At 36.0% G+C, this 22,513-nt stretch overlaps 3 protein-coding genes across 3 annotated transcripts in view; 2 read left to right on the forward strand and 1 right to left on the reverse strand.

Annotated features, from left to right (window-relative positions):
• The first annotated feature begins 543 nt into the window (after positions 1–543).
• On the forward strand, positions 544–8,886 carry LOC141299493 (heat shock factor protein). The gene is made up of 12 exons (XM_073829849.1): positions 544–759; positions 2,410–2,518; positions 2,603–2,733; positions 2,877–2,992; positions 4,412–4,487; positions 4,572–4,633; positions 4,747–4,861; positions 5,000–5,088; positions 5,269–5,406; positions 7,165–7,261; positions 7,357–7,465; positions 7,605–8,886. Exons 1-12 carry the CDS (start codon positions 667–669, stop codon positions 7,769–7,771), a joined length of 1,302 nt encoding a protein of 433 aa, XP_073685950.1. The 5' UTR covers positions 544–666; the 3' UTR covers positions 7,772–8,886.
• Positions 8,887–9,030: 144 nt separating this feature from the next.
• On the forward strand, positions 9,031–15,633 carry il2rga (interleukin 2 receptor, gamma a). The gene is made up of 8 exons (XM_073829487.1): positions 9,031–9,151; positions 9,867–9,948; positions 10,033–10,205; positions 10,292–10,425; positions 12,251–12,419; positions 13,988–14,087; positions 14,198–14,294; positions 14,404–15,633. The coding sequence occupies exons 1-8, from the start codon at positions 9,079–9,081 to the stop codon at positions 14,650–14,652; spliced, it is 1,077 nt and encodes a 358-aa protein (XP_073685588.1). The 5' UTR covers positions 9,031–9,078; the 3' UTR covers positions 14,653–15,633.
• A 114-nt stretch (positions 15,634–15,747) lies between these two features.
• ryr1a (ryanodine receptor 1a (skeletal)) overlaps positions 15,748–22,513 on the reverse strand; it is an 89,341-nt gene continuing 82,575 nt past the window's right edge. The window contains exons 98-107 of the mRNA XM_073829488.1: positions 22,467–22,509; positions 22,241–22,377; positions 21,935–21,995; positions 21,681–21,827; positions 17,051–17,185; positions 16,727–16,883; positions 16,530–16,594; positions 16,337–16,437; positions 16,197–16,248; positions 15,748–16,109 (exon numbers count right to left, since the gene is read on the reverse strand). Of these exons, the coding sequence (XP_073685589.1) occupies positions 16,014–16,109; positions 16,197–16,248; positions 16,337–16,437; positions 16,530–16,594; positions 16,727–16,883; positions 17,051–17,185; positions 21,681–21,827; positions 21,935–21,995; positions 22,241–22,377; positions 22,467–22,509 (994 nt within the window). The 3' untranslated portion in view covers positions 15,748–16,013. The remainder of the gene's footprint in view (positions 16,110–16,196; positions 16,249–16,336; positions 16,438–16,529; positions 16,595–16,726; positions 16,884–17,050; positions 17,186–21,680; positions 21,828–21,934; positions 21,996–22,240; positions 22,378–22,466; positions 22,510–22,513) is intronic.

The raw sequence follows: 22,513 nt of genomic DNA on the forward strand, positions 1-22,513 counted from the left end.
TTTAAATAATGCATTCTATAGTCCACACAGTACAATTATGTGACCCTAGACCACAGAACCAGTCATAAGGGTCCATTTGTCGAAATTGAGATTTATACGAGATACAATAACTATTTTCAGGAATCTGAAGGTGCAAACAAATCAAAATATTGAGAAAATCGCCTCTAAAGTTGTCCAAATAAAGTTCTTAGCAATGCATATGCTAATCAGGTATTAAGTTTATATATATGTACTATAGGAAATATCTTCATGGAACATAAAACTTATCCTAATGATTACTGGCATAAAAGAAAATATCGATCATTTTGACACATACTGTAAAATATACCCGTTCTACTTAAGACTGGTTTTGTGGTCCAGCGTCACGTATTTTACACGGAAAATGATCAGAGTCTATCTTTATATAGCAAAAGTTAATTTATTTGATAGGCGAGTGACTATGTAAAACAGAGGAAGATACATAACATACTCATAACACGCTTATGAGCCGTGTTCAGGATTGGTGGATAGAGGGATAAGGGGGGGTGTCGCAGCAAGAAAATTCACGTGTAGGTCAGCCTGGGACTTTATTTACCTCCTTACAGCGGGTTAATCTAGAGCAGTGTGACGAGCTCATATCTTCGCGAAAGTCAAGGTTTCTTCGCCTCTGTTTTTTAAACAGGAGAGATGAAACAAAGCCATTGCGTCCCAGCTTTTATCAGCAAACTTTGGACACTTGTAGAGGCTGCGTCAACAAATGACCTGATCTCCTGGAGCCAAGTGAGTATTTTATGTAAAATGCATAAAATTAATACATAATTATTATTATATAGTAGTTATTTTCTTTCTTATATTACATGTATTACGTGTCCTGAGTACAAAACATAAGCCATTAATATTAACTCTTCAGCATAAACTCCACAACAAACTTATATATTTTTTTGTAACTCGTTAAACATTACTCATTTTATATGCTCAGAAGATGTTTATTCTCATATGCCATGTTTGTAATACTTAGTGTAATTTTTAATGCGATGTCTGACCCATTTTAGAAAACAGATGCACGTGTATTACGCGGATACACGTGAAGGGAGCTCGCTATTGGTCCACTGTCCGTCCAATGGCTGTTCAGTATATTTTAAGAACGTACCACCTAAAGTTATCTGCAAGTATCGAGTTTGCTCCAGCGCGTTCTGAACGTACGCGCCAGGTCCTCTTGGCCATGTGACAGAATGAGGTGGAACAGAACGTTGCGTTTCCGGTCCGAAAATAGAATGTTTGTGATAAACATTCAGAAAAAAAAAAAAAAAAAGAATAGACCCAAGTAATTCTAGTCAAGTTAAATCGCATCCTTATTTCCTTTAAGTTGCTTATGCCATTGTCCATACGTGTTCAGTTTGAATAATGCAAAGTAGTGAATAGAAAGCTATACATTGTTTATTTTATTTTATTTCTATTGAATGAATGTCTGAATATCAACCTTTTTGCATTATTTATATTCATGTAAATGTATTTACATTTTATTTGCCTTGAAGTTGTTTTATTAACAAGACTCCTCCTAGTGGTAAATATTATATATAACCACCAATTATTAATATTTACAATAAATATATTAATGTAATATTTTGAATAACATAAAAAAAATAAAGTAATTCAAGCTAAAAAAAAATAGTGTTTTTCTATTTTAATATACTTAGAATTAGAATTATTACTGTGAATTTTCAGCATCAATACTCCACCCTTATGTGTCACATTATCCTTCCGAAATCATTCTAATATGCTGATTTATTATTAATATTGAAAACAGTTGTGCTGCTTAATATTTTTTTGGAACCTGTGATATTTTATTCAGGATTCTTTGACGAGTAAAACGTTAAAAAGAACAGCACTTACAATATAAATATTTTGCAATAATATACACTAAAATTCAAAGTTTTAAAATGATTTCTGAAGGATCATGTGACACTGAAGACTGGAGTAATGAAGCTGAAAATTCAGCTTTGCTCCACAGAAATAAATTATAATTTAAAGTATATTACTATAGAAAACTTTTAAATTGCAATAATATTTCATAATATTACAGGTTTTCTTCTGTATTTTTTTATCAAATAAACACAGCTTTGATGAGCAGAAAAGACTTCTTTAAAAATATTAAAAATCGTACTAGTCCCAAACTTTTGAACGGCAGTGTATATTATTGTTTTTATGGACTGATTTATAAAAATGAAACATTAATTATGCATTAACTGTAAAAGTAGTAAACTCAGGAAGCAAATTCTGCTCATTCTAGAAACCTGATGTGCAAGTGCTCATTTCATAAGTAGAAAATACCGTTTCCTGCCAGACCAGAATGGGCTTTTCTTTAGAAACAGCTTGACATATATTAGGTGATGTAAGTCAAACCACATCTTCCTGTTTCCTGTCTATTAGGATGGCTGCAGTTTTCTTGTCCAGGACGAGCAGCGGTTCAGCAAGGAAGTCCTGCCTCTTTACTTCAAACATAGCAACATGACCAGCTTTGTGCGCCAGCTCAATATGTGTATGTGCTCACCCAATGATAAAACGCAGCATAAAGACATACAGCATCATTTTCAAATTCTCAGTGTCTGATCTCCCCCTACAGATGGCTTTCACAAAGTGGTACATATGGATGCAGGCTTGCCTAAAGCTGACGGCCAGGTGAATTGTGTCGAGTTTCAGCACGAGAACTTCCGGAGAGCTCAACCTCATCTGTTGGGCCTCATCCGCAGGAAGGTGAAGTGGATAAACGTTATCATGCAGTGCTTGTTGTAGCACTTAAACAGCATTGATATCTGCAAAGCACTCACACACAGTTGCTAACCGTCGCATCTCTCATGTGTTAAATATCTGTGTGGTATATGTGATTTCATGACTAGGTTTCAGTTAGCCGTGGAGTTGAAGAGGGTGGGCAGATGTCTCAGGTACTCATTCAGGTTAGTCATGTCAGAGACTGGCAAGACTCCTCAGACCTCAAACTCACGGCTTTGTGCAGGTGAGTGTAAAGCTTAAGCCTTACACTTAAGCCTTGTTTATACACTTAAACATGGACATCAGTGGAACTGAAGTGAGTTAGTGCTTATTTCCATATATTTCCTATGTTTTACACAAATGTCACTTTAAATACCATTGAAAAACATTAAGAAAGATTTTTTTAAATATTACATATGTTCATCAAGGCTGTATACACTGCTGTTTTAAAAGTTTGGGATCAGTAAGCTATTTCTTAAATCTCTTATGCTCACCAATGTTCCATTTATTTGATCAAAAATACAGGAAAAAGGTAATATTTTGAAATTTTATTGCAATTTAAAATACAGTTTCTATTTTAATATACTTTAAAATATCATTTACGTCTGTGAAGCAAAGCTGAATTTTCAGCATCATTACTCCAATCACATGATCCTTCAGAAATCATTTTAATATGCTGATTTATTTTCAGTGTTAGAAACAGCTGCTTTATATTTTTTGGAACCAGTGATACTTTTTTCAGTATTTTTATTTTTTGATAATAAAAAGTTAAAAAGAACAGCATTTATTCAAAATAGAAAGTCTTTACTATCAGTTTGTATCAATTTAACACATCCTTGCTCAATAAAAGTATTTCTTTCAAAGACAGAAAGAAACACTGACCCCAACCTTTGAACGGTAGTTTATATTGTTACAAAAGATTTCTATTTTAAATAAATGCAGTTCTTCTTAATGTTTTATTCATCAAAGTCCTGAAAAAGTATCACAGGTCAATTAAGTAGCACAACAGTTTCCAACATTAATAATACATCAGCATATTAGAATCATTTCTGGAGGATCATGTGACACTGAAGACTGGAGTAATGATGGAATGAGGAAAATTCAGCTTTGCATCACAGGAATAAATTACATTTTAAAGTATATTAAAATAGAAAGCCACTATTTTATATTGCAATAAAATGTCAGAATATTAAGAGTTTTCTATATTTTTATTCAAATAAACACAGCCTTGATGAGCAGCAAAAAACTATTTAAAAAAAAACATTAAAATCGTACTGATTCCAAACTTTTGAATGGCAGTGTATATTTGATGAAAAATTCAGAAAATACAGTAATATTTAAAAATATTTTTACAATAAAAAAAAGTTTTCTATTTTAAAATATTTCAAAATGTAATTTATTCCTCCAGTATTCAGTGACACATTATGATTTGCTGCTCAAATTTTTTTTACTAAAAAACTAAAAAAAATGTACTTAAAGAACATTTATATGTCCTTATTGTCACTTTTGATCAATTTAATGCATCCTTGCTCAAAGTATTTCTTTCTTTCTAAAAAAATCCATACATACTAACACAATGGTACTATAGATCGATGCTAATAGCATTTAAACACTCAATTCTCTGCCACGATTAACTCTTTCAACCATTTATTCTTTTCTGAAGGGATAATCAGAGCTTGTGGAGAGAACTAGACTCATTAAGACAGAACTATCAGCAGCAACACAAAATCCTAAGCAAGGTAAGTAAAAATGCATTTGCAAACTACACAAATAATAGTCAACAATACAACAAAACTCTCCTATCCCATTTCACTCCTTTTTAGATTATAAAGTTCATCATCAACATCGTCCAGTCAAACGGGATAAAAGGTTGTAAAAGAAGACTGTAAGTTTATTCACCGAAAACACACAAATGTTCTCATAGTCAGTGGGAAACCAAAGTATTTGCACTTTCAGTTATCTCTTCTCACATCACATTTTCTTTCTCCACCCTAAAAGCCCCATGATCGACAATACCGGGGAGTTTCAGTCTGCACCAAAATATGCCCGCTCCTTCAGTGTGAATCCCACCCTTACCACTTCCCCTCCCCAGGAGGTCCCTTCATTGCAAGAGGTGCCTGCTGAAATCTTTGTTTTGTTCTAAGTTTGAATTCTTGACTCATTTAATCTAACACGATGCTGTTTAGTTTTAAAAGCAGTTTGATTTCTGTCATGTTGAAAGTAAGTGACATTACTGTGGTTTTCCGAGCAGCTGGATGTGTCACCAGCTGATGTGTACTCGAATGGCATGATCATTTCTGATATCACCCATCTGCTGGATCCCACACCAGAGCCTAGCAGGTAAACACATCAGTGGACCTGTAGTCTTTATCCTCTATGGGACACGTTTTGTATAATTAGAATCTTCTGAGGTTTTTTTAAACATATGTCTGTACTGGGTCAAATAAAACAGGAACTGAAAGAGCTTTTCAGGGTTTCACTGTCTGTTTTCCGTTTTCATTTGTATTTTTGGTTTTTCAGAGAGTCAGTGACCGAAAGCCTTCCCGCAACTCACACCACTTTTTTAGCTCCCGCCTCCCCGACTCTGCCCTCCATGGAGCTTGCGTTGACTTTGCTGGATGACCCAGCTGCCCAGGAGTCTGAGGAGATACCTGAAAGGTTCGGTAACAAACTGATCATGTGTTCCTGATAATTTATGAACCCTAATCTCATCCAAGATGTTCATGTCTTTCTTTCTTCAGTTGAAAATACATTTTTTGCGGAAATGTTTTGAGGAAAACATTCCAGGATTTATCTCCGTATAGTGGACTTCAATGGGGATCAACAGGTTGAAGGTCCAAATTGCAGTTTCAATGCAGCTTCAAAGGGCTCTACACAATCCCAGGGGTTTTATCTAGTGAAACGATTGGTCATTTTCTAAAAAAAAAAAAAAATTATATGTATATATTTTTTAACCACAAATGCTCATCTTGGACTAGCTCTACAACTTAATACATTGTGTAATCATGTTGAAAGTCTCATGCACGTTTAGTTCTTTGTCTGTGTATTCTGGTTTATAATAAACTTTGCAGGAGAGTGGGTCCCCAGAAGCAGGGTTGAAGACCTCCGCTTTAACCCACTGATTCACTTCGAAGTCCACTATATGAAGAAAAATCCTGGAATGTTTTCCTCAAGAACCTTATTGTCTCCGAGAACCTGAAATTTAGGGCTGCCCTGGACTAAAGATTGTTGTGGTCAGCTAGTAGTCGTTCATTTTAAGCATTAGTTGACTTTTGGTTGCACGTTTATTAATAAACCATATGTGACCCTGGACCACAAAACCAGTCGTAAGGTTAAATTTTACAAAACTGAGTTGTATACATCATATGAAAGCTCAATAAATAAGCTTTCTATTGATATATGGTTTGTTGGGATAGGACAATATTTGGCTGAGATACATCTATTTGAAAATCTGGAATCTGAGGGTGCAAAAAAATCAAAATACTGAGAAAATCACCTTTAAAGTTCTCCAGATTAAGTTCTTAATGCATATTACTAATCAAAAATTACATTTTGATATATTTATAGTAGGAATTTTACAAAAAATCTTCATGGAACATGATCTTTACTTAATTTCCTAATAATTTTTGGCATAAAAGAAAAATCTATCATTTTGACCCATACCATGTATTTTTGGCTATTGCTACAAATATACCCCAGCGACTTAAGACTGGTTTTGTGGTCCAGGGTCACATATAAACCATAATAATGAGCATTTTTTTGACTAATAAGTGCTTAAGCGCACTGGCAGATATAATTATGAATGTGTCAGGAAAAAACAGCAAGGAGACGGCATTAACATTTTAACTAATTTGTTGATAAACTAGTGGTTTTTTGGTTTCGGGTTAAGAGATAAAGCTGGCGACACAGACTAGTCAAATCCGCAGTAGTGAATGCGTCTGTGTGCATGTTTCATACGGATTACATAATCTGAGAATATTTGGTTATTTCAAAGTAGACATTTTTCTCTTTATAGATATATTACTTTTATCTGTTTGACCAAAAATGATAGGAGTATTTTAAGAGCAAGTGACTGCACCAGCGCCTCCATCTGTCACACAGTAAGCACGCCATTCAGCTTCACCACTTCCTGTGGAATTTAATTTTTTGTGACTAATCAAATGTTGGTCAACCAAGAATCTTTTCATTGACTAACGGTTGTTAGTCTGTCTCTCGCTGTTCAAATAAACCTAATAAACCTAAACTAAAAAGTTTTTTGTCAGTGGGCAAATGTACAAAATGAGCAGGGGAATAAATATTTTCTCACTGTATTTCAAATATATTGCAGCCTTTGCCATTTGATAAATCACACTAAGCCATTTTGATGAAATGTTCAGTCCTAATATTTTACTCCGCTCTCTTTTTTCTCGAGAACAGAAATGATGTGTCTGATCCACTGGCGCTTATTGACTCCAGTTTAGCCGCGATCTGCTCATGTTCTCCACCCTCACCAGAACTGGACAGTTTCAGCAAGGTCTGACTTAAACATCTTTACAAAATATAACGATTACTGCTTCAATAATAGTTATCAAGTTTATGTATAATCTGACGTGTTTGCTTTCATGGTAGATCTTTAGTCCTGGCTGCCACATCTCTGCTGGTGAAGACTACGACACAAAACCAGACAGCAAACAGAGATGCCAGAATGAAGCCGACGCGCTACCTTACAACGACACAGGTACACACATATACGCCCACGCTTTCCTTCCACACAGCGTCCCAAACCCACACATAAATCACCTGCACAAACCACATGAATTCAGAACTTGCACTTCTGGTTTGTATACATGTTTGTTTACTATATTGTGTTTGTGCAGTTACACAGCAGCAGAGCCTGCAACAAAATGCAGACCTGGAGCAAGAGCACTACGATAATGGAGAATATTCAGATTTTTTGCCATCGCTTCTGCAACTGGCGCAGGAAGCGTCCAGCCTCTCCTTCAGTAACACTACACTGCCTTTAGAGCTCTCTTTTGTCATTTAAATTCTAATGCATTTGACATTGTGATATGGTAGTTGATAGTCAAAAATTGTTTTATGAAAGGCTCAATATCATTGTTCAGCAATTTAATATCGCTCAAGTGTAATTTCTGTCGTGTTCTGTTTTTATCCAACAATCTTGTTGACTCAAGATTGATATCGCAATGACTTTTAGTCTATTAGCACAATTTACCATTTAAGGTAATGCAGTAGACCAAAATGACAGAAAACACTTTGAATCATCTGTCAGTGTTTTAAATTAGCATATGATGGAAAATGTTTCGTTAATGCAACCTTTGCATTGGGTGTCATTTTAAAGTCCGCATTTTTGTGTGGGAGGCTTGCCATGATGAGCATTAAAGGTTTGATTTTGCAGAAAATCTGCTGCATACTCAGCCTCCAGATGTCTAAATAAGTAATAACTGTATATGTAATAACTATATTGAATTATTAGTTGTTATGATAGTGTTTGGTTCAATGTATATTCAAACTAATAAATCCTAAAGTTTGAAATCAGTATGATCATCTTTTTGTTTTACTAAGAAAAATTAGATTCAAAATACAACAAATCTCATAAATCACATTTGAAATATTGTTATAATTGGAATTGTTATTGATTTACCACTGAAAACTTTTTAATAAAATAGACAAAATACATGGAAGATGAAAGCAAAATCTTAATAGGCCAATATAACCCTTTTTATTAAATTATACATTAATGTGTTTATGTAGTGACAAATTTGGGGAGAGGGCAAATATTCCAAAACTTTCTGAAAATACAATATGAGAATTAAATGTGTACCTTGGATACTATAGGACATTTCTAACACTGACTTTGAACCAGTTCTGTAGATGGCCCATATTTAAAAAAAAAAGCATTGAAAATGTCTTTATTAATGTCTTAACTTTATGATAGCTTACTAGTTTTAAGATAAAAGATTGTTTACAATGATTTCTGATGTGAATCAGTTATTTTGCTGTACTTGATTGCTATGTAATGTCTAAGTAAAAGCCAGAATATACGTTTACTCCTTTAACATAATAGTATAGCTTATTTTAGGATTTTGATAACAAAAGATGTGTTTTTATGTAAAAGCTAAATAAAATGTTCTAACATTTTGAATGCCTACTTTCTTTCATGCACAAATTTAACATTCAGTTCTTTTCATAACATGCAATCAGCAAATGTGGCTTCTCTTGAACAGGAAATCTCACATACGTCAGCTCACACACAGCCGATACATTTAGGTTAGAACAGGGAAGACAGAAACAGACCTAAAACAACAAGTGCGTTATGTGACCCTGTCCAAGATGATGTTACTTTTAGTCGCCCTTTTCCTTGGGAACACTCCTTCGTCTGCATTTGCAGCATCGTCCCAGCCACGTGAGTATTCTACAGCTAAACTATTTTGAATTGAAATGTAGTTTTTACTTTATTATTTTGCTTTTACATTACATTGCCTTTACAAAACACATCACAGTACCTAGTATTAAAAAGCTTATGGTTTACAGAAGTAATTGAAGTAACTGTTAAACAAAACAGGGTAGGGTTTGTTGGCTTTTTTCAATTCTTCCCTTTTTGTGGGTTTATATGCTCTTTTAAACTACGGAAGTATGTGGTTCTACAACAGTTAAGATGTTAAAATCTAATATGTTAACATACATAGTGTCTAAAATGTCTGGCGGTGGTAATTATTTCATCATTTGAAATCCATACTCCTCAAGAAATTGTGACATTTTTCAGCAACCTGTCGCTGAAGAGTTGACAATGTTCAGACGCTTGCTTTCCAAAATGGCTGCTATGAGGCCATGATGCGCACAAGCAACTAAAGACGACTTTGAGCTTCCCTCACAACGCTTTCTGTTGTTTTCCCTTATAATGACTAAATCGAAACATTCTACAAAATCTTATGTAAGACTATGACTTAAGTTTAATTAGTAAGACTATATAAATTATGATTTTGACTGAAAATGTGCACATTTCCTGTATGTATGTTTCCTTCTAGTCCTCTCAGGCTGAGCATCCTCTACTGACAAACTACATGCATTACAAGCTGCATTTCAATGTTAACTATATTGTCTCTCTTTTCTGTACTCAGAAATTAGCTGCCTTATCATCAATCTGGACTATGTTAATTGCACATGGAGTGAGGATAAGCACAATTACAGTTTCAAGAGCATGTGCGTATATTGAACCAAATACAGAAAAACTGCATTTTGGGATGAAAATGTCAGAACTGACTTCAGCATGTATTTATTTCATAGGTTTACACATAAGGAACTTCTGGACTGTCATAAATATCTCAGGGTTAACGGTGTTAACGTGGGCTGCAAGTTACTCTACGAAAAAGTACAACGGTTTTATACTTTACAAACATTTCTGTACAATGCCAATGGCAGTTTGGTGACAGAGCAGAAACATGATCTGAGAGCACATGGTATTATAAATTATTCATATTTATTATGACTTGACAATTATTACTGGTTGAAAGATTGATACTTTATATACTGTGTTGCTAATCAGTGAAGCTTTACCCTCCGTACAACCTGTCCGTTGTGGAGATAAAAGATGCGGAACTGTGGCTGTACTGGAACGTTACAAGGAACGACAACTGCATTGAGAGCCAAGTTCGTTACAGGACAGACAACGACTGGAAGGTATGAAATTTGTGTTATGGCCACATTTGAAACATATGAACATTGTATAGAATTTCGTATGGCATCTAACGGATTGTTGAATTATTATAAGAAATGTGCTGATACTAAAATCCAAAGCTTTTTGGCGGTGTCCACATCAAAATAAATGTACAAAACTGGATTTATATACATAGAAAGCATATCATATTTCTGTAAATCATGGTAAAAATGTGTGATAGTCCTTTTTTTTTTTTTTGTTAATAAAATTAAACGGGACATTCTTATGTGGTTTAAAGACGAAAAGGGGTTTAAGCATAAAAACAATAAGGCCCGGTTTCACAGACAGGGCTTAGACTAAACCAGGATTAGGACATTTAAGTCATTTTTATAAACATGCCTTAAAAAAACATCACTGGTGTGCATCTTGAAACAAAACAAAGGCACTGATATATTTTATGATCAGTCGGTGCAAGTTTCTTTTAGTTAAAACAGCTCAGACTTACATTTTAGTCTGGGACTAGGCTTAAGCCTTGTCTGTGAAACCAGGGGTAAGGGTAATAATACTGCTTTAAATTGTTGTTTTTCCTTTTTTTTTTTTTTTTTTTTTAAGTTAAGCAAAAAATAAATATCATACATTTTTCTCTAATTTACAGAAGAAACCCACTAAAATGTCATTCAGTGTAACAATCTTGTCAGGCATATTTACAACAAAAATCAATGTATGACATATTTCACCCCAAATACTAATTAGTTTTATTTTTGTAATTTGCAACTATCCTAGGTTTTCCCCATTTGTCAGTAAGACTTTTTTACTCATATAAAACACAAATTAAATATCCTCCCTTATTCTTTTATATATTTTTTAATATGTACAAGTCAGAATAAGCAATGTTGAATTTTTACATAAATATTGTGTTACACTAAATGACAATGTGACATTATTTCAACCAAATTTTGACATTTTATTCTTTAAAAACTTATTTGAAAAGTAGACTTTAAAAAAGTAGACCTTAAAAGTAGACACTTTACTTGCATTTGATGTGCTTTCTACAGACATAAAATCAATTTAGTAAATTTCGTAAATGTACAAAAATGTTATTACATTTTTATTGTTTTGATGCTTGAAAAGCCATTTTCGTCTTTGACATAGTTCCAAAGCTATTATTGCCAGACTCACTCATAAGAAAATGTCACTTGTTTCCTTCCTGTATTACTAGTTCACCTCCAGAGTAAAGATTTCCCTATAATTTACTCACCTTCATGTCATCCAAGATGTTCATGTCTTTCTTTCTTCTGTCGAAAAGAAATGAAGGTTTTTGAGGAAAACATTCCAGGATTTTTTTTTTCATATAGTGGACTTCAGCAGTGCTCAACGGATTTAAGATTAAAATTACAGTTTCAATGCAGCTTCAACTAATAATAAGGGTCTTATCTAGCGAAACGATTGGTCATTCTATAAAAAACAAATTCAATTCATATACTAACCACAAATTTTGGAAATGAACTAATCCTGTAGTCGTTGTTGAAAAGATAGTCACTTGTCGCCGCCTATTGGCTTAGTGGCGTAACATGCGGAGTGATACATTCAGTGGAAATAATAATATAGACATTCGCAGTTTTTAAAAAAAGAAAAGGTTACTATGCCATATGTTATATCTTGTTGAAACTGTTTATTAAATTGTAAAGTGATTTACTGGGATAAAGAAGAAAGTCTCAGTGCTTGACGACTAATCAATTTCGACGACCTTAACGACTGTTAACTGTTGTACAAATTATCATTGTTAGGCATCTTACCTTGTGGTCGTCTGACAACAAAACGCGGCACACTAACATCTCTCTTCTCTAGACCATCCCTCCAGGCCAAAGGACCTTCTTCAGTTTGCCTTTTCCCTCAAAAAAACAGTACGAGTTCCAGGTCAAGGCGCGAATACACTCATCTTGCGGACAGTCCATATTTTGGAGCGACTGGAGTGAGCCTCTCTACTGGGGAACTTCGAAGACCAACGATACCTCAGGTAACTTATCTTAACTGTATTACAAGTCTCTAAGTGCTTTATCTGCATAGTATGCTACAATTTACAATTTATAAAAAGACAAAAAGCTGCAGAGTCAGACAAACAGTCACAGCTGCAAGCACATTATCTACATCGAACGCAAAAAAAGGGTGTACGTGACGCCTTATCAGAACAGCCAATCAGAGCAGTTCTCTCTGCAGAACGTATTTTCATGTTTTCCCCTTTTCCCTGATGCTTCAGTTGACTGGTAGTTTTTTTTCCATAGATTTACATGTTGAAAGTGAGGAATTTGTCATATAAAATCTGTCCACAACCAGTTTCACATTTGATGATTAATATACATGCCATTTAGGTCTAATAAGATTTTAGTGAAGGTGAAGCCTCATACTATTACTTATGGAAGCCCGTTTCCGCAAAGAAAAATAAAATTATTGCGACTTTTTATCTCGCAATTCTTACTTTTTTCCCAGAATTGTGACATATAAACTCACAATCAAGAGTTATAAACTCGTAATTTTAGGGGGAAAATACCGTGTTCTCAAAATCGCAAGTTTACCTCTCACAACTCTGACTTAATAACTCACAATTGCGAGTTTATGCAATTCTGTGGAAAAAATAGCGAGTTTATATCTCGCATTTCTAACTTAATTTCTCAGAACTGCAAATTTATTTCTTAGAATTGCGAGAAATAACTTTATTTCTTGCAATTCTGACTTCATAACTCGAGTTTACATCACTCAATTCTGACTTAATTTAAATGTATTTCTCAGAATTGTGACTTTGTTTCGCAAGTCTGACTTTATAACTCGCAATTGTAAGTTTATATTACTCAATTCCGACTTAATTTCTCAGAATTGTGACTTTATTTCTGAGAATTGTGCCTTTATATCTCACAGTTCTGAATTTATAACAGTTTCTCAGAACTGCGACTTTATTTCTCAGAATTGCGAGAAATAACTTTATTTCTCGCAATTCTGACTTCATAACTCGAGTTTATATCATTCAATTCTGACTTAATTTCTCGGAATTGCACATTTATTTCTCAGAAATGTGAGTTTGTTTCGCAATTGCGAGTTTATATCACAATATTAATTTCTTAATTGTGACTTTATTTCTTAGAACTGCGCCTTCATATCTCACAATTCTGACTCACAGTTTCTCAGAATTGCGACATTATTTCTCAGAATTGTGAAGATGTAAAGTCAGAATTGCCAGATGTAAGCGTAAAAAATTGCGTAAAAAAACCTCAGAATTGTGAGAGAAAAAGTCGCAATTATCTTTTTATTTTTTAAATTCAGTGGCAGAAACGGGCTTCCATACCATACACTTACTTCACTGACAGAATTAAATAATATAATATCCACTTTATTTTTAACGAAAGAACAGGCGCGAACATTTTAAAATGATAGCGTGGTACCATTCTTTCCTGTCAGTTGAAAGAACAACAAGTAACTTTTGTACTGTAGTAAAGCATATACATATTCTAACATGTTTGCAAAGATTTAGGCTCAATACAAGACTATTCTGAAAACTACAGCAGTGGGTTTAATGGCAACTCTTTTCCCCAGATGGTCTGGCTAACATCTCTGTGATGACACTGCTGTTGTGTACAGCGGGAGCCACAGTAATTCTCGTCATTCTCTCCTGCTTGCTTGTCCATAGCGAGAGGTTTGAATCCATTTTTTTGTCCTTTAAACATTATATTTTAATTTTCCACATTAAAATTATCATTTAATAGAATAGTGTTTTATGCTAATTCAATATTTAACTTTCCTTAGGTTAAGAATCATTTTAATACCAGTGGTACCAAATGCGGGACGAAATGTAAGCAATTACCTGGCAGCCCTGTTTGACAATTATGACGGCAATGTTGAGGTAAGTAACAGTTTCAATCTATTTTCAATCATGTACCATCTTTTCATTTGTAATTTAATCCATAGTGGTAAAATTGGAATGTGAGATGCAATGTTTTACTGTCACACAGAAATGGCTGTCCATGCCTAAAGATCTGGAGAACGGCTTCAAACCCAATTTCACAGAGCGTGCCTGCCCAGTACGTGAGTACAGGATGGTGTCCGAGTCCAGCACAGACACCGAAAGCATCCTCTCCAACCCGACAGACCTGTCGTCTGACTACCAGTGCATGCATAGCTACTCATCAGCTTCCACCATACCTGGATCTGCCGAAACCACACAAACCCAAGATCTGTCGGAAGTGGATAATCCAGTCTAAATCTTAGTCTACATCTGAGGGAATTAAAGTTGAGAGTTTAGAAATGACTGTCTTTGAAATTAGAATCTTAAAAACATTTACATGTGAAAAAGGGGTTTTGCATGTGTTATATAGTGATAAATCCCAGTCAAATCCAGTATTGGCTTTTTGAAAATACCTTTTTGCACTTTTTAAAAAATAAAGAAATCAGAACAAGCAGGGTAATGTAGTGTTTATAACTGATTTTTTTTGTGTTTTATGTACTTTGGAGTTTTTTTGTTGTATTAGGTCAGGTGGAATAGCAGCATAGTGGTCGTTTTTTTCCAGATTGCTTGCGCCTGTTGTGTTATGTCAAAATTATTATCCTCACAGTTTTTTGTTTGCTGTTTTCCACAGTAATTTAGTAGATTTCTGTAGGAAAGCTTCTAATAGCTTAGTGTTTTTGCAACAGTGACCGTTGTATCGAAGTGTAAGATGTGTCAGTGATAACACATATTTTTAGTACAAAGTAAATTCTAGAAACTAATTTGTATACTGGTGGGAAAATCCCATCACCTAGTGGCCTATGTATTATCTGATTATTTAGCTGAGTGCTATTTGTGATTCATGCTGCTGGCAATTCTTAATGTGCTTGCATATATATTTCACTTCAACTAGATAAGTTTCTTTAAAACTTTACTTGTTACAAATATATTTGTTTTAAATGTATCGTATCTATCATGCCATATCGTAAAAGGACCTAAAAAGGCCTCTGAAATCTTAAGATTTAACAACGTTGGTAGCGTATATATTTTGATTTATTGTCTAGTATGTTTTTTCATCAGGACTTATTTTTGCACTTTTAGCGTGTTGCTCATCTGTAGTACTCTGATAAAATATCACATTTTTGAACCACATTTAACATACTTTTAAAAGATTTAGAATGTGAATTTGCTTAAATTTATACTTAAAGAATGTAATGCTTTTACAATCTCTAAATAAAAACATTACATTTTCACAGTGTCTGTTGATTACTTAGATATTTTTGATAAAATCCTTACTTTTATTTTTTCACAGTAGATTTTGATGCTTGAGCTTATCTTGAAGTGGGATGCATAACAAACTGCAAGAACATCAAATACATTAACATTTTCATATATATGAAATAAAGATTGTGACACACGCTAAAGAATCATTAAAACAGGTCTTAGGCACATGAACATTTTAAATGAGCAGATACTTAAGAAATTACCCCCAAAACTTCCTATGAATAAACAGCATGCATTTTGAGAGTATATGAGTATAATTATTTGTTATTGTGCAAGTCTATAACATTATTTCTATGTATCATTTTGTATAACTTTGTTAAAGGCTACGTACACAGAATAAACGCAGAAAAGCATTTATCCAAGCTGGTCTTCATATTGTTTTCTGAAGCAGTCTCCAGCGGGGAAGAAGTCCCAGCATCTCTCCTGGTACATCTTCCACACATATGATTCCTTTCAAACACACATACACATGTCTATTATACTGTATTTAGATCACTTTTCATGTTTCTGAATTATGAACATTGTGACATGTTTTACCTGCCCAGTGTGCTCAGTTTCATCCTTGTTGATTAAGTACATCAAGAAAAACCTAGTGAAGAGAGAGAGACTGTATAAGATGTCTGAAGATGGAGAGATTGTATAACAACAGAAAGGTAGAGTAAAACTCAATCGCTCACATGTAATTGGCCAGGTTGTGTTCTTCAAGCGTATGCGTCTCAAAGCCATGTGGAGTTGTATCAAAGTAATCACTCCCAATACCACATATAAAGCATTTGGTCTGCCAGTGCGAAACGGAAAATCAGATACATGTTTAAGTATTTAAAAACCTAATAAGTATTTTTCTTAATTGAACAGTAAAGATCTCAGTACCTCCATGTCTTCTTTGACTTGCTCTTGCTGGTCTCTCAGCTCACCAAAAGCATCGATGATAAGACCTGCGCAGACAGACATGCATTGCAGTGAAGTTTTTTCCAATCTAATCCAGAAAATGAAATTCATAGCCAGTCATAAATGTAAGATTTAATGCGGTAGATTTCCTAGAACAAGTTACGTAAAGTAAGTTGCACCTTGAATGATGGCCAGCAGGATGACGATGACAAAGAAGAAAAAGGTGATGTCGAAAACCACCCGATAGAGTTCATACTCATCCCCTGCTGGGTCCTCAATCTCATCTCCTATGCCTCCACCTGCCCGAACACCCACGTACATGTGGAACAGATAACACTGAGAAGAGAAAGAGAGAGAGAGATTTATTGGATAATACAGCAGGTGTTTGGTTAGGGAAGAATTGCAGGTTTTTAAAATTTCGAAAAGACATTATTAGAGAAGAACAATAAGGAGAATAGGAGAATAAAAGACAAACAATAATGTTGTATAATAAAGCAACCAACCGTCATCATGTCGTCACACTTCATATCCGGTTCGTCCTCATCCTCGCTCTTATTGTAGAACTTCCTAAAGAAGTTGAAGGCCACCACAGTGTAGAGGTACACAACCACAGCCAGCAAACCCACAGTCATCATCAGCTGAAACAAACCAACAGAGTCAACCAGTGTATAGGGGTTTTACATCGCAGAACTCTAGAACAGGGGTAGGCAAGTTTGGTCCTAGAGAGTTCAGCTCTAACCCTAATCAAACACATCTGAACAAGCTAATCAATGTCTTCAGGATTACTAATGCTATCCATCTTATCCGGCCTGGCTTCCGGTCTCTTCCGACTCCAGCTATTTTTAGCTGTACAAAACGGCTGTTTTTGCTAGTTGATATTGCAAATTGGTGAGTCTTACCATATTATTTTAATGTATTATCTTTGTTGTTATACTTCTCCTTATATTTCCCTACAGTAGATAATAAACTGGAGGTCTCACCCATAGGCTTACTTCCACATTAAAGAAAAAGGTGGATAGGCAGGCAAGTTTTTTTTCAGGGTTGGAGCTGAAGGATTGTGGCTCTCTAGAATCGAATTTGCCAACCTTGGTTTTAGGAACTCACTTGTAGGAACTAGCCAGCATAGTGAAAGAGCAAAAAGTTGGGCTAAAAGACGAAATCTCCTTATCATCAAGAACGAGAAAATAGGCGCTTTCACACCACATAGTTCTAGGAACTATCCAGCTTGGTGGTTCCTAGAGAACCAATTTCTACCTTCTAAGCTGTTTTCCTGGTTAAATGCACCGGTAGCAGAAACTCTGAAGTGGCTGGCAGCAATGTCTTTATTTGTGGCATTTACAAATGTTTACAACTGGTGAATGGAGGACGCCGTGATTGGAGCTTTTTATTTTGTTGTGTGTCGTGGGTTTTGTGACAATGAGATGGAATGTAAACGCACACTTTACGTGATTGAAAGAGCATTAAAATCTGACTAAATCTCCAACTTGAGGACAACCTTCTAGGAACCTTTTCATAGTTCCTAGAACTATTGGCGGAAGTTCTTTTTGGAGGAGGAGGAAGGAAGGACGTAATGTGTGGCCAAGTATGGTGACCCATACTCGGAATTTGTGCTCTGCATTTAACCCATCTAAGTGCACACACACAGTAGTGTGCACACACACACACACACACACACACACCAGAGCCAATGCTGCAGTGCCCAGGGAGCAGTTGGGGGTTCTGTGCCTTGCTCAAGGGACTCACCTACTCAGCCATCTACAACCCCTGCCGGACCTTCGGCTTACAAGTCCGACTTTCTAATCATTAGACCATGATTGGCCACAGTCAGTGTGTTTGCACTGCAGAAACGAGGAACGGTTTCAGTTATAGGAACTCTTTATTTCCTACTTCACAGTAGGATCTAAAACAGGCCAAAAAAAACTACCAGTGACTTACAGTCAAGCCTGAAATTATTCATACCCCTGGCTAATTCTGACATAAAGTTACTTTTATTCAACCAGCAAGTTTGTTTTTTATTAGAAATGACAGAGACGTCTCCCAAAAGATAATAAGATGATTTACAAGAGGCATCATTGTGGAAAAAATTATTACTCATCTTTTACTTACATTTGAACAAAAAGTGGCATGTCCAAAATTATTTATGCCCTTCTCAATAATCAATAGAAAAGCCTTTATTGGCTATTACAGCAATTAAACGCTTCCTATAATTGCTGACCAGCTTTTTCCATGTCTTCACTGGTATTTTTGCCCATTCATCTTTAGCGATGAGCTCCAACTCTTTCAGGTTGGATGGTCTCCTTGTCATCACCCTGATCTTTAGCTCCCTCCACAGATTCTCAATGGATTTAAGTCAGGACTCTGGCTGGGCTACTGCAAAATGTTAATGTTTTTGTCTGCTAACCATTTCTTCACCACTTTTGCTGTGTGTTTTGGGTCATTTTCCTGCTGAAATGTCCACTGGTGACCAAGGCCCAAGTTTCTCTGCAGACTGCCTGATGTTGTTGTTGAGAATTTTGATGTATAGCTTTTTTTCATTGTGCCGTTTACTGTGATTAGGTTCCCTGGTCCAAAGGCTGAAAAAACACACCCAAAACATTAGGTTCGCACCACCATGTTTGACAGTGGGGATGGTGTTCTTAGGGTTGAAGGCTTCTCCTTTTTTACACCAAATGAAGACTACATCATTGTGGCCAAACAATTAAATTTTTGTTTCATCTGACCATAAAACAGAAGACCAGAAGTCGTCTTCTTTGTCCAGATGAGCATTTGCAAAGGCCAAGTAGGCTTTTGTGTGCCTTATCTGGAGAAGTGGTGTCCTCCTTGGTCTGTGTCAGTGGTACCCAGCGGTGTGCAGTGTCCATTGGACTGTCTGCCTTGAGATGTTGCCACCAGCAGAGCCTAGATTCATCAGGATGGCCTTGGTGGTGATCCTTGGATTAATTTTTTACCTCTCTCACTATCCTCCTGGCCAGCACAGGTGTCACTTTTGGCTTCCGACCACGTCCTCTGAGATATTTCACAGTGTGGAACGCCTTGAATTTTTTATAATACTTTGCACTGTAGCCACTGGAACTTCAAAACATTTAGATATGGTTTTAGAGCCCTTTCCTGACTTGTGAGCAGCCACAATGCGCAGCCGCAGGTTGCTTTGTCTTAGCCATGACTGTCCACTAGGGGTGTGCAAAGCAGCCGGTATTTGTATCTGTATTTGTATTTGTATTTGTTGAGAGGGGCAAAGTATTTGTATTTGTATTCGAGTAAAATTCAAAATAGGCGTAAAAATAATGAGTGACGGGAAGCTATGCTAAGGTTAACTAGCCTATTGCCTACATCTTGCTGTCTGCATAAGGGGACGTTCACATGTCGCGCCTAAAAACGCGTGGAAAACACTAGGCGCGCCGCTTTCTCCTTCTTTCCAAAGTGCTCTGTAGCTTGCTCTTCCGCCACGTTGCTAAGCAACCATGACCTGCGCTCTCCATGAAGACGCGGAAGTTTCAGCAAAGGATAAATGGATTTCCAAAACTAAAAATCGCTTGCAGTAGCTCTGCTACTAAAAACTGTTATCCCTGTAACAGCTATGAGCGGCTGTTCCTCCATCTTGGCTAAGCTTTTAATGTTTTTTGTGAAAGGAAGAAGCTAATTCATTGGTTCTTGTCACATGACCCGCAGTGCGCTCGCGGCATTCTCAGAGCCATAGAGAAAGTTTCTCTATGGCTCTGGGCATTCTGAAAAGTTGAGATGTATTTATCTCGATGCGGCGCGGACGCGTCTGGAAAAAACGACCGCGTCGCTTCCATTATGAGCACGCATACCGCGCGTCTACATTTGAAATAACGAACTTGAGCGTGCAAAAGACGCTACATGTAAACGGCCCCTAATGGAATAATCTCCCGATCAAACTCCGCTTCCCGAAAGTTATAAACTGCCTCCGGAACCCAGTTAAGGTACAAAAATCTATTCAACAAAAATAGTGATGCAGTGAAGTCTTTTTTCGCTCAGCCAAGCCTTCTCTGTTGCTGTGTGGAGCAGCCTGTGTCAGTCACCTCTTTTTCCCCCCACCCCGACTCCTGAATGTCACTCACTCACTCACTCACTCACTCATGCGGGCATGCACTGCGGTCTCATGAGGAAAAGCAGCTTTTTGATATAAAGTTTTACTTGTTCCCGAATACAAATATTTTAAGTATTTGTTCGAAATAAGTATTCGTAAAAAACACGCTATTTGTGCCTTTCCGAATACCGTATTCGGGTTCGGCTCCACCCCTACTGTCCACAAACCAACAGCAGAGAGCTTCTGTTTTTCACCTGCTGAGTTGATAAAAAAAAGCTGTTCCCAATGAATCAGTGTAATTAGGATGCTTTAGAACAGCATGGATGATTAGGAATGGTATAGAACTTTGCATTTTCCCATAGACTGTGACAGTTTGCAAAGGGTATGAATAATTTTGGACATGCCACTTTTTGTTTAAATGTAAATAAAAGCTGAGAAATATATATATATTTTTTACAATGATGCCTCTTGTACATTGTCTTATTATCTTTTTTGGAGAAGCCTGTGTCATTTGCCGGTCAAAAAAAACTTGCTGGTTAAATAAAAGTAACTTTAAGTCAGAATTTGCCAGGGGTATGAATAATTTTGGGCTTGACTGTAAGTGTATGCTGATTGGCATTTAAAACACCGGCTAACTGGCATTTTTAAAAAGCTGTGTCAAATTATTTATTCCACTAACATGGAAAACAGCGATAAAAACTACATTTAGCTACCTGCTGCCAATCAGTATACACTTACATCTGAAGTATGAGCTAATTTTGTTTCTTGAGTTCCTAGAACTAAAACTGTTCCTAGTTCCTGAGGTGCAAACGTGCCAAAAAGTGGGTACTTCTGCCAATAGTTCTAGGAACTATTAAAAAGGTTCCTCCAGTGTGAAAGCCCCTTCTGAAGTAGGAGCTAATTTAGTTTCTCCAAACAGAGTTCCTAGAACTAAAACCGTTCCTTGTTCCTGCGGTGGAACACATCAAAAATCAAATACTTCTGCCAATAGTTCTAGGAACTATGAAAAGGTTCCTCCAGTGCCAAAGGAAGTTACAAGTATAGATTTTCAGAACCAGTTTGAGTTGTTGTACTGATTGTACCTGTTTTCCATTGTGTGTGACCGAGGAAAGAATTGTACGAAGAGTCTTGACACCCATGGCGATGTCCAGCAGGTGACAAGCAAAGAAGAAATTGTTGTAATGTCCAAGAAGTGACATAACTGTATACCACACCAGGTAGAGGAAAGTCTGTAAAGAAAGAACACTTTAGCAAACTTGACTAGATCTTTGTCTTGCAAAGTCTGCTATTTTAAAATACTGTTGTCTTTAATACCTAAAAAAAAAAAAAAACTTACATTGTCTGTAAATACAACACCAAATTTCCAGATCTGATACTTGATGTCAATGGCAGTGAGCCTGAAAAATAATATGAAAGGAAAATCTAATACATTATGTCATATGAAAACATTGGTTTGAACAATAGTGCAGATTTAGGAGTTATCTGTTTAGCTGACCAGTAGCAGACAGGAAGAGCATTTTAAAAAAATCTAAATTTTTGCAATTCTGTTTGGTGCTACTAGTGGCAAAGAAATAACATGCAACCTAAATGTAATATCTTAAAATGTCACAGAATTATGTCACTTGTAATGTATTTTTAATACCATGCAAGCATAGAGTTGTCTGGCTCTTCAGGTTTCTTGTCTGTCTGTTGTTTGCTGACATCCAGTGATTCCAGGTCCATACCCAGGAGCTCTGCGATTCGCTCACGTCCATATATATCGCCGTATTTATCCAGAACCTTGCCAAAGGAAAATGAGAACAGCATGGCTTTAATAACACACTGATTGTAAACCTAAACATCAACTAACAGGAAGATTAATGGTTTACCTTTCGCTTAACAAATTTGTCCCAGTAGTTGTTGGGAAAGGAGCTAA

This window comes from Garra rufa, chromosome 23 (genome assembly GCF_049309525.1).
Source record: "Garra rufa chromosome 23, GarRuf1.0, whole genome shotgun sequence".
NCBI classification, from domain to species: Eukaryota; Metazoa; Chordata; class Actinopteri; order Cypriniformes; family Cyprinidae; genus Garra; species Garra rufa.

Bases quoted from the DNA above. Each gene is read 5' to 3' on its own strand.
- il2rga (XM_073829487.1), top strand. From the start codon at position 9,079: ATGATGTTACTTTTAGTCGCCCTTTTCCTTGGGAACACTCCTTCGTCT. The intron at 10,426-12,250 runs GTATGAAATTTG...TCTCTTCTCTAG, and splicing joins GGACAGACAACGACTGGAAG to ACCATCCCTCCAGGCCAAAG. The intron at 14,088-14,197 runs GTTTGAATCCAT...AACTTTCCTTAG, and splicing joins TTGCTTGTCCATAGCGAGAG to GTTAAGAATCATTTTAATAC.
- LOC141299493 (XM_073829849.1), top strand. From the start codon at position 667: ATGAAACAAAGCCATTGCGTCCCAGCTTTTATCAGCAAACTTTGGACA. The intron at 4,862-4,999 runs GTGCCTGCTGAA...TTTTCCGAGCAG, and splicing joins AGGTCCCTTCATTGCAAGAG to CTGGATGTGTCACCAGCTGA. The intron at 7,466-7,604 runs GTACACACATAT...GTGTTTGTGCAG, and splicing joins GCTACCTTACAACGACACAG to TTACACAGCAGCAGAGCCTG.